Here is an 11,652-nt window from a genome sequence, read left to right on the forward strand (position 1 = left end):
GAGCCTGGCATTCCTTTGTCTTCTACTCTACGACAGAACTATGATGGTCTCTGGAGGTTGTATATAGCTGGCTCCTTTCGCCAGCCCTCATATTTCCTTCCAGAGTGAAGAAAAAGCCTCAGGATATACAAGTCAAGCATCCAGGAACCCCCTACCACCTATTTTTCTCATGGCATGAACCTATTTGTTTAGGCTTAGATACAGTATATGTGATCAACATTAGGTTGATCTACACACAACTGCTCATGTCTAGACAAGCAGAGCTGATAGATAGATGGGAATTAGGGGATATAAATTAAGAAGGATTTTTTCCCTGCACCTACCAGGGACGGACTTGAGTAACCTTTTGTAATATGGTGCCATGTGCAAGGCCAAAATTTGGCACCCCAAATTATGCATTTTGCGCCCCCTTGGCTTAGCACCTTGTGCAGGGAAACTGCCTGAACCACCCTAAATCTGGTCCTGCACCCACCCACGGCCCCCTCCCGCACTGGATCTATGGATTCCGAACTTCAGGGGAAAACCTCTTTTGTCAACACAGAAGGGTGAGCTGTGATCTAAAAAGGAAAGCTACAGAGTAGTATCTGGGGAGCAGCGTTCTGGCTGTAAAAGGAACAAAAGCCTCTATAAAGTCAAAGAAACTATTTTTATTAAAACCCAAGGCGTTTGCTGTTCGCTGCCTCTGACATGACCACTTTTGTTCCATAAGCCTCAAGAAACAGCAAATATAAACAAGTTAGCAAACGAGAAAGTTGCTTCCCTGCTGATAAATTGTAGGTTTGGGCAACATGGAGATGAAGTACAAAGGAGCCTTCCTCCTTCATTCACATTCAGATTAACAAGGCCTGTGTGTTCTATTCACACTGTGGCCCCTCCTCTCTCGGGAGTTTCATCTCCATTGCCATGGTAACCCTACACCCACAGGCTTTGAAGCATAGCAACAGGCCAAGCTCAGCGAGGAGTGTGAAAAGGGGAGAGAGTCAAAGGGCACAATTTGGCTCAGGGGAATCAGAATGCCAACCTTTGTCCCAGCACAAAAGGCTGGAATCCATAGGAACAGTCCTTTTGCCAGCAGAGAAAGGGGTTTGCTAATATCATGGCCAGAGACATGATATGGGAAACAGAGGCAAAGGTGCCAGGGAAGGCACAGGCGTGCAGATATGCACGTCCCATGAATTTTATTGCTTTTTCTGCCATTTCAGCAAATCATATGTATATATATATAGAGAGAGAGAGAGAGGGTGCTTTATGTAAATCAACCAGCTACTGGAGAGGTAAGCTGTTTGGAAGCAAAGCAAGGATCACTGTTGGGCTGAACGGTGGGGATGTAATAGTAATAATAATAGTAATAATAATAGTAATAATAATAATAATAATAATAATAATATTATAATATTTATACCCCACCCATCTGGCTGGGTTTCCCCAGCCACTCTGGGTGGCTTCCAACAAAATATTAAAATACAATAGTCTATTAAACATTAAAAGCTTCCCTAAACAGGGCTGCCTTCAGATGTCTTCTAAAAGATCTAAGTTTAATGGGGGGGGGGCTGCCCACACCCCCTGCATTCAGCTCACTTCCTAATCAAGGAGTAGCTCAGAAAAACTGAAAGGCCATTATGAAGAACAAAAACAGTAAGTGGTTTTTGTCAGCCGAAAACTAGAGTCCAGTTCTACCTGGGGCTAATGAAAACTTGGATGCTTCACCTGGCACAGAATACAGCTCCCCACCAGTCACAGTGGCAATAACTATATATTTCAAAATGCAAAACTGCCATTGCTGCAAAGGGAGAGAGAAAGAAAGAAAGAAAGAAAGAAAGAAAGAAAGAGGGAGCCTGGTCGCAACCAAAAAGAAAGTCTTTCATTGCCTCCATTCATCCATGGAAGTTTTTTTACTGGTGCATTTATAGTCAGTGAAACCGCAATAGTGCTCCTACGCTTGGGCCCTCTTTGCGGGTTTTGTAAAGGTTGCTCACTGTGAGAACAAGATGCTTGACTAGATGGGCCACTGGCCTGATCCTGCAGCCTCTTATGTTCATCTTTTCTAACACAGCATAAGTTCCCTGCTGTTAAGCGTCTCCTAGACATTTGAATTAACCATAATACCAAGCCATCTGCCTGGGTGACCCCAAAAAACAAAGTCAGTATGCATAAATTAAAAACGAAAAATGGCAACAAACCCACCACATTCTAGAAGTAAAATCCCCCAAAGCAGTCTTTAAAAACATTTAGCAAAATGTCTAATTGTTCATTATTTACCTGCTATGCTTGCATGCAATACTGTTTACTGCATTTCTCAAGTGCCATTTTACTATATGGGCACAAAGCAGGAGCGAGAACAGCCTCTTTAATTCCTTGCAACGTGAGGGTGGGAGAGCACAACTGAGCCAAGATTATGAGAGAAAGTCTAACTGTTCTAACATCAAGGAAAATGAAGGACACCAGTGGGAGCAGACAGAGTGTAGCTGCTGGTTTGTCAACTGGGGGGACGAAGGCCCTCCATCTGAAGCAAGGAGAGCTTCATAAGAAGATACGTTTCTGTCTTTCCCTCAAAATGTGCAGGGAGAATCTACCTCACTAAACAACCTTTTCCACAGCTTGTCTGCTCTTGATGTTGATCATTCTGCTTAAATGTTCAAATCCATACCTACTTAATACTGAGCTATTACTTTTAAATGGATAACACTGTAAATATTTGAAAACAGAAAAACATACACATATTTTCTTTTCTCTAGGTTAAACCCTGGTTCCTACTACAAACTTTCATTGAACTCTATCACAGCTCCCCTCTCCATATTTTTGTCAACAGCTGAATAGGTAGTTAGAAAGATAAACTTAATTCGATGACATAGGTACAACATTAGCTAGATGAGTTTTTCTGTATGATAAGCTCTTCCACAGAGGGAGTATGGTGGAGCAGGGCAATATTCAGTGAGACCATCAGCAAATTTATCACATATTTCAAGAGACGAGTGAATGCTGAAACATACAGGGTTTTTTTTTTTTAATTTGTAAGTCAATGCATATCTTCTTAGCACCCTGATCAATGTTGGACAGCTCCTACTTCCTCTGCTTCTACAATTTGGACAGCTCAATCTGACCAATACGCCAGAATTTAAAGAAACTAGTCAAACAGAACTGTGCCTCTGCTTAGGAAAGAGTTGCTTTCAGTAGCTCCAAGAGACAGTGTTACTCTGTGTGCCTCAGGATCAGACTTGGAGGTGTACGGGGGGAGGGTCCCCCACCTCAAATTCTCCAGCAAACCATATTTGGCGTTGATATAACTCAAAGTACAAGCTTAAGCCCACATCTGAATCATGAAATCATTGAGCTGGAAGGGACCCAAGGGTTATCTACTCCAACCCCTTGCAATGCAAGAATCATCTGAAACTATTTGAGGCTGCCAACACATTATAGGGGAACGCTGGAATACATGAAACTGATAACCTTAGGTAAAACAACGAAATACCAGTTTTAATATGATGACAGAACAAAAAAATGGACAAAGAAACAAGGTGGATGGGAGGCCTTTGTAATTTTCAACATTCCACTTCTACTGATAACCAGATTTCACCACAGCCGCTTTTGGTAACTCTTGAGAGTAAGAAGAAGATACTGTTACCGTAAGCCATACACTAGAAGAAATAATGCATCCTATGCAGACAGAAATTCAAGGGCAGAAAGAAGGATAAATGTGACATACCTTACTTCCCAAACTAAGTTAACTGATGCTAACTATTTTATCCTGGAAAGGAAACCTCCCTAATTATGGTATCACAACAGCTCATCCAACTACTAGGGTGGATGCCACACAGAGTGGGAATCAAAAGAATAGAAAATAAAGGCCTGCCCAACCTTTATAGAGACTTTAGTAACTTTTGATCAAAATAAGGAGACAGCAGAGACTTGAAACCAGAGAGAAATTACAAAGATGTGGAGAGATATTGTCGCAGTATTGTTAGTATATACAAATTAGGCCTCTGTAAGATACAAGTAATGTACTTTGAAAAATGACAAGGCCTACTAGAGGGTTGGAATAGATGACCCGTGAGATCCTTTCCAACTCTACAATTCTATGATTCTATAATAGTCTGGATGAGGGAGCCATTTCAATAGTTAAGAAGTTCTGAGGAAGTATGATTAAAAATATCTGCCCACCATATAAGATTGCTCTACAGAAGCTGAAGAAAAACTGTGTCATTCTCAGCACTGCTTGGTGGGCCACAAGAGGCCATTGGGTGTAGACTAGACCCACATTTTAACTACTAAAATTATACTGTAGAACAGAAGGTAATTCTCATGCTTTGAAGGCCAACATAACAAGGATATTGTTCTGTTTAATTCAAAATAGAATTTGGGGAACTTTCATTTGTAATAACATACACTTGTCAGTAGGTAAGACCATATTGGAAATGGAATATATTTGGAGAAATGTGGCAAATCTAATCTGGAACACAAAGTGCAGGAATATGAAACAGCTGGAGTCTTGATCATAGCAGTGTCTGCAATGCAACAGCAGGATCACTAGCAGGAATATGTATCTTGCAATGGCAATTTCCTTTGAGGAAATTTTCCCCTTTGGGAATGCTCCTAACATTGGGAAGCTTAAAAAGCATGTTCAAAATTACTGGAAGTAATTTATAATCACCCTTTTCCAGTTTACCTAGTGCTCCCCTAAATAAATCAGAAGGCAATCACAACTTCTTGACCCCAAGAGGAAAAGTGTGATTCAAATGAACTGTTATTTTGTACACAGTTTTTGTGTTCGTGCAACAGGGACATACAAATTAAAACCTCGTCTATGTTTACGTTTGATCTATTGCAGTGAGCATGATGAAATTATGACACTACAGTCAAATAAAGTTTGGCTACATGCTGAAGTCACCAAGAGCAGACAAAGCCAAGAAAGAATGAAGGCGGTGCCTACTGGAGTAGTCATACAGGTGAGCCCTGCTAATGAGAAGCATGTTGCAGGCAAAAGCAGATGCAATGCTCATAACTCGTGACTGGGGGCGGCCGCCGAGACCACATAACACCTACATTGAAAGACCTACATTGGCTCCCAGTACGTTTCCGAGCACAATACAAAGTGTTGGTGTTGACCTTTAAAGCCCTAAACAGCCTTGGCCCAGTATACCTGAAGGAGCGTGTCCACTCCCACCGTTCTGCCCGGATGCTGAGGTCCAGCTCCGAGGGCCTTCTGGCGGTTCCCTCATTGCAAAAAGCAAAGCTACAGGGAACCAGGCAGAGGGCCTTCTTGGTAGTGGCGCCCGCCCTGTGGAATGCCCTCCCACCAGATGTCAAAGAGAAGAACAACTACCTGACATTCAGAAGACATCTTAAGGCAGCCCTGTTCAGGGAAGTTTTTAATGGGTGACATTTTAGTGTATTTTTGGTCTCTGTGGAAGCCGCCCAGAGTGGCTGGGGAAACCCAGCCAGATGGGCGGGGTTCAAATAATAAAATTATTATTATTATTACTGATAAGAGGGGCAGCCACTGCACTGAGATAAAAGCTGACATGTGGGCAAATGAGGGGCAAGGACTTCATGGTAGGAGCACTCTCCTCACTGGTTCTTCATCTCTTGGTGTACTTGGAGGAAGGGGAACCTGCTACTGAAGTCGCTCTGAAGTACGGTTGGCTAACCTGTGACCCTTCAGGTGTTCTTCGATTCCAATTCCCGCAAGTCCCAGCCAGTATGGCCAAAGGTCAGGGATGATGGGAACTGCAGTACAACAGCAGCTGGAGAGCCATACATTAGGCAATCCTGCCCTAAAGCTAAGGAGACCTCAGGCACTTGGTCAAAAACCAGAGGCAAGGATTCCACTGCAGCAGAATCATCCACTCTTCATAAACGGACACTCCTGTTCGCCTTTATTGCAACCCTGTCAAGCAGGGAGGGGAGCAGATTTTGCCACGACACTTTGTACCCAAAAGCACGGGTACAACCAACCCACCACCAATTTTCAGGATCAAAAATCCAGGATGAACTACCACCTCAGCACAATTTTTTTTCTGAATGCCCCCCAGATATAAGCATGCCACAAAATTAGTCCCAGACTCAGGGCTGCTATGATGATCCATGATGGCTGTATTTATCTATACCATTCAAAGAACTCGTGTTTTTATCTCAAGGAACTGCTTCAAATACCATTTATTTTAAATGGAAAGCACTTTTGTGTAAAAGAACAGCAGTTCAAACTGCATATGCATATAGCCACCTAATACCACTTTATATGCAGGTTTTATGCTGTTTCGCCATGTAGGTTGTTCATAATGTGTAAAGCGTCCTCAAGAGCACGAATGCACCTCTGTTGTTTTGTGCATTATTCCTGCAAGCAGATGTAGGGAAACTCTTCAATTATTTTTGTACCAAAGGCAATTCCACCACTGTGAATGCTATCGTACATTTAGGTGGATGTTAACTCTTACCTCCATGGCTAGAGCTGCTGTTTGCTGATCATAATGGTTCAAAAGGTTAGGCATAAAAGTGGTGTTGTAAGGAAGATCCTGGCACATCCTCAAGATGATGGGCTCACATGAGAACTGGCTGTGGCCACCTGTGCATCCTATCAGAACAGCCAAAAGCCACAGACAATGGAAGACCCAGCTTGCAGCCATCTTTCTGCAGCAATCATGAGATTCTCCAGATTATTTAGTAGACTTTGCTGGGTACCTGTGCACCACTGTCAGGTTCTTCAGAGACCAAAAGACACTTTGATTCATCCGCATTTCAGGTCTTCATTTTAAGATTCTTCAGAGAAAGGCTGTTTGTTTGCATTGATGCAACTTAGCTGAGTCCCACAGAAGGCTTTCATTCCCAAAGCACTAATAAGGTACTTCATCTTGGCCTTTTGTTTCATATTGCCATGCAAGTTGCATTAGGTCATCAAAGTTGGCTGTCTAACCGCACTCCCAAACAGACCCCATGTTGACAGGCTCTCTTCTTTCATTAAGCGCTCTAAAGACAAAATAATAAAAGTGTTAAAACTGTATTGCTAACCATTCAAAGAAAGTTATTAGTTATGTCTCATGGGCTCTCATATAACTTTGGGAGAAAAGTGCTAAGCACAACTGAAAAATGATAGCAAGAGACTACCACAGCCTGATCAACCAGCACTTGGCTTCTCCTCTCCCAAGCAGAAAGGCACTGTATAACTATAGTAAACAAATAATAAAATCCAAAGGCAAACCCCACTGACAGAGAGTTTTCTCCTGATCATGTGTGCAAGTACACCAGACATTTACCAGATATTGCCACGCTTTCAATCATTCCAAACATGTAGTCTGAAGCTGCAACTGCTCATCATGTCTCAAGATTTATGAGGCTTGATGTTTTTCGCTTTAGCTTTACTACTACCTCCATTTTTTCTAAATAGCTTATGATTTATGGATTACACTTAGGGTAAACTACTATACGGCTATTTCAGAGCAAAATCTCTAGCTGATAGCTGCAGTCTATAGAAGGCAAAGGACTCATATCACCAGGGTCACAGACTGTGAAAACATTTCTTTATGATACAAATGGCAGCTGATCTAGGAGGAAATAGTATTTGATAGAATCATATACTGTACTGTAGCTATAAGGGACTTTGAAGTTCAGCCCTCTGCTCAATGCAGATCTGCAATGCAGGATGAAACTACAACATCCCCGACAGATAGCCACACAGCCTCTGCTTAAACCCTTTTAGAAAAGGAAAGCCCATCACCTCCAGCTTTTACTATTGGGCAGTTTCTCCTAACGTTTAGCCAAAATCTACTTCCCTGCCACTTCCACCCATGGGCTCCAGTTGTGCCTTCTTAAGCAAATGGGAACAAGTCTGCTTCTTTTTTCGCATGGCTGCCCTTCAGATATATGAAGACAGCTATAACGCCTCCCCTTAACCTCTTCTTCTCCAGCTAAACAAAGCCAGCTCTTTCAACCAATACCTCGTGGGACTTGGGTTTCCAAGCCCCTCACCACCCTAGTCACTTTCCTCTGAATATGCTTCAAGGGCTTTCAAGACTTGATTATTTTGGCAAAGTTTGGCTATTTTGGACAACACAAACAATTCATCACTGTCAAAGATTTTAAAAACCTATATTAAAAGTAGTTTGCCAAGAAGAAAAGAACACAGGAGGCAGTGGCAATACGGAGGCAATCCAAGAAATATTTGGATTGAGTCTGACCACACAGATATCTTAACTACAATTAATAAATGCTGGTGATCCATGGGTACCCCGCAATTTTAGTTTCCTTGGGTGCTAACTCGGTTTCTTCTCACCTGACTTTTGTACTGTTTTTAAACACAATATAGCAACCATGAACAAACCATCTTATGCAAATAAAGATTTACCATGCCAAAATCTTAATCATTCTCTATATACTAACCTAGATCATTTATGGTACTTAAATCATAACAAGAGAAAAAGCTAACTAGTTACTATACACTTGAATTTTCAGCCAATTGAATGCAAGCCTGCCACTTTCCTAAACTTACAAAAAGAATTATTGCAAGTGTAATCAGAGGTGACTAACAAAAATGAATAAATATCATGATAAATTTCTAGAATTTTTGAAGAGAATTTATTTACCGCCCAGAAAGGTCTGCTCACTCAACACAATCCTTAACTGCTGCAAGATTTTAGCAGCTCAATGGCAAAGTGCTATCTGCAGTAATTATTCCAACGGCTGTTTCAGTACAAAAGAAAACAATCCCTCTGAATCTATTCCAATGATTATAGTCAGATTTCTAATTTTTAAACCATCCTACCCTGAAGATTCATACTGTCCCCACCCCCATCCTTCTGATCCCCACTATGTCCAGGAAGGGGTAACACAACAACTGCAGACTTTAATCTAACCTTTGGGCCCTTGTCTTAATTCTAAAGAGGAAAGAAAAGCATGGCTCATGGAAGCAAGGAGAGGATAATCTTTTGCAAGGAATGCAGATGGTAGGCATTTTTTCACCCCAACTGCACCAACAAGGGAAAAAGAAATCCACACTAAACTGTCATTGCTGCAACGGAGTAGGCTTCTCTTACCTCTCCAGGGAAATATGTGTCCCGTATACTGGGAGGAGATTCACTCTCTATACTGCCATGTATTGAAGTGGAGAGGTTCTCCATCATCCCTCCCCCATCAACACAACGCTCCTACAAATTATAAGAAACACAAAAGGTTTGACCACACTGCATTCAGCGCCTATTCCTGCAAGGAGAGCTCCAGTCTCTTTACTCCTGGATATTTAGTACTTCAGTTTACTTAGAAAGAAGCATTTTGCCTCCATTGTTGCAGGGGAGGTGGTGAAGCAGGAGAGAACACATTAACAAAACTCCTTTGCTTTTGGGATCCTCCAAGGGAGCAGTGAGGATGCAGGGGAGGCGGAGCTGATATCAGCAAAATTGGGACACCTTTTAAGGAGTCTTAAAAATATAAAAACTGTCCTAGCCTTTCTCAACTCAGTGCCCTTCTTTACTTAAGGGACAGCCTTGCCCCATTGGTGCCCATCTGACCACTTTACTCCTTGGAACTTTCATAAATGCTACGTAATGTCGGTTCTGCATTTGTGAGCTCAACTTCTAGTATGGAAGTACCTTTGGAACTCCCTGCCTCTTGACACTTGACAGGCACCCTAACTATTGTTTTAGACACTTTCTGAACACTTACCTCAACAAAGTAAATATCCTTTAGTTACCTATATACGTTTTACATTTCTGGCTGACATTTTGTGTGCCTTAATGATAACTATTTTACGAATATCTGTTCAATAGTATTGCAGATTTTAGCTGTGTTTTATTACAATGTTATTATGTACACAGCTCTTTGATTAAGCAACTTTATGCATCTTTCTCAATATACTAATGAATGTTTTAAAGACTATAACTTCCGCCAGCCTCAGACATAATAGGTGTTGCAATCCAACATATCTGGAGGGTGCATGGTTGGCGGAAAGGCTAGGTTTCTGCCTAGACAAGCATTCAGTTTGAAGTAGTAATCCGCCCAAAGGGAAGTCCAGGATGCAATGAAGACAGTAGAGGCTCTCCTCTGCTGCCACCACCCATCTCCTTTCTTTTGGGGGAAGAAGGTGGAAAACAGTGTCCCCTTAGTATTCATTCATTCATTCTGGTTTCCCCCCTCATACATGAAGGTGGTTTAAAACCCCTACTTCTCAACAGGGTCCTTTAATTGCCAACACTTTCTCCGAAGTAACACCTCCCTTGAAGGCTGGGAACCTCCCCGGCTTACCCCACAAAGCACAGCGCCATGGCTATGAAAGCGAGCCCCGCATAGCTAGTATTTCAGTGCCTGTACATGTGTTGGGGGGGGGGAGGGTTGGTCAGAAAATAAGGAGGAAATTATCAAAACACCTCTCTTCTCTCTCTCTCTGGCTGATGAGGAAGCAGCAGAGCAAGCTAAAGCGCATTAATTACTAATAACGAGGGCCTGAGTCTTCATCAGTCATCACAACCTTTTTGTTTTGTTTCAACCTTATTATGCTCATTAGTCTATATTAACTTACGGCTAAGCTGCCTCGCAGGCCCTCGATCAGACAGAAGAAGAAAAGGGGGGGGGGGAGAAGCAGGATATAAATAATGTTTAATTATAACATAATTATCAGCTGCAGTTTCAGCAGGCCACCTACCCGGCCCCAACCTATGCAATGCAGGGGGAAGAGGGCACAATGAAAAAGAGGAGGAGGAGGAGGAGGAGACCCTCCCCTCCCTAATCCTTCTTTGGGTGAGGAGGGGGGGTCTCCCTCCTACACACCAACCCCCTTCCCCCTCCTAAAAAAGACATGGCCTGAAAAACACCCACCCAGTTCCTCTGTTTTAACCCTTTTCAACCCTCAAAGCCCACCCCCCCCCCTTTGACCTGGACACAATACCAGGAGGGAGGCAGGGGTGCCAACTTGAATAAAATATGGGGGGGGGGGAGGAGAGCAGGTAAGCACAGCCCCACATAACTGATCACATATGTTGTAAATAACATTTCCAACAAAAACAGTAAAATGTAATTGATCACATGACATGACACACATACACGCAATTTGAATGGCACTGCCCCTCAACTTTGGAGGGGGCAGACCCCTCAAATATTTTATGTGGGGGGGGGGGTAGGCCAAAGGGGCATTGGCCCTTGGAAGTCGGTTCCTATGTTGGTGGTGGGGATGCGAATCCCACCCACCCACATCAAAAAAAGCAAACCTCATCGCCCCCACGCGCGGGTGCGCTTGAGAAAAAATAAGAAAAAAGGAGGACGGGGTGGGGGCCGCTCCTATGAGGAAATCCTGCCATGAAACACCCCCCCCCCCTTTCATTGTCTTTTAATGCGGGTGGGAGGTGAAGGGGTCGCGCGTGCGCGCGCAGGTGTGAGGAAGCCAATCCTCTCGGGGGGGGGGGGTAGGTCCCTGACAGGAATTTTAAACCCCCCCCCAGAAAAGAAGTGTGAGGCGCGCCCCTCCCCCCCTTCACTGAGGTGATTTGAGCCTCTTTTATTTCTCCCCCCCCCCCCCCGCCCGTTACCTGAGCGCGTCCCTCAGGCGGCGCTGACCGGCCCTTCCTCGGCGCGGCGGCTGAAGGGGCCCGAATGAAGGAGCCTCCGCCTCCGAGGCCGCCGCCTTCCGCCCCGCCCCCTCGCGGGGAGGGCGGGGCGCCGAGAAAAAAGCCAGCC

At 43.5% G+C, this 11,652-nt stretch overlaps 1 protein-coding gene across 4 annotated transcripts in view; it reads right to left on the bottom strand.

Moving 5' to 3' along the window:
- The window catches only part of FZD3 (frizzled class receptor 3), a 26,621-nt gene extending 14,981 nt beyond the window's left edge, over nucleotides 1-11,640 (bottom strand). For 3 of the 4 annotated variants that reach the window (XM_081000996.1, XM_081000994.1, XM_081000997.1), the window contains exons 1-2: nucleotides 11,505-11,640; nucleotides 6,432-6,960 (exon numbers count right to left, since the gene is read on the bottom strand). In XM_081000996.1, coding sequence (XP_080857122.1) covers nucleotides 6,432-6,620 — 189 coding nt within the window. In that variant the 5' untranslated portion in view covers nucleotides 6,621-6,960; nucleotides 11,505-11,640. Of the gene's footprint in view, nucleotides 1-6,431; nucleotides 6,961-9,023; nucleotides 9,127-11,504 lie in introns of those variants that run through there. The other variant, XM_081000995.1, reaches the window with a different exon arrangement.
- Between the last annotated feature and the right edge of the window lie 12 nt (nucleotides 11,641-11,652).

Source organism: Podarcis pityusensis (assembly GCF_964106645.2).
Source record: "Podarcis pityusensis genome assembly, chromosome: 3".
Taxonomy (NCBI): domain Eukaryota; kingdom Metazoa; phylum Chordata; class Lepidosauria; order Squamata; family Lacertidae; genus Podarcis; species Podarcis pityusensis.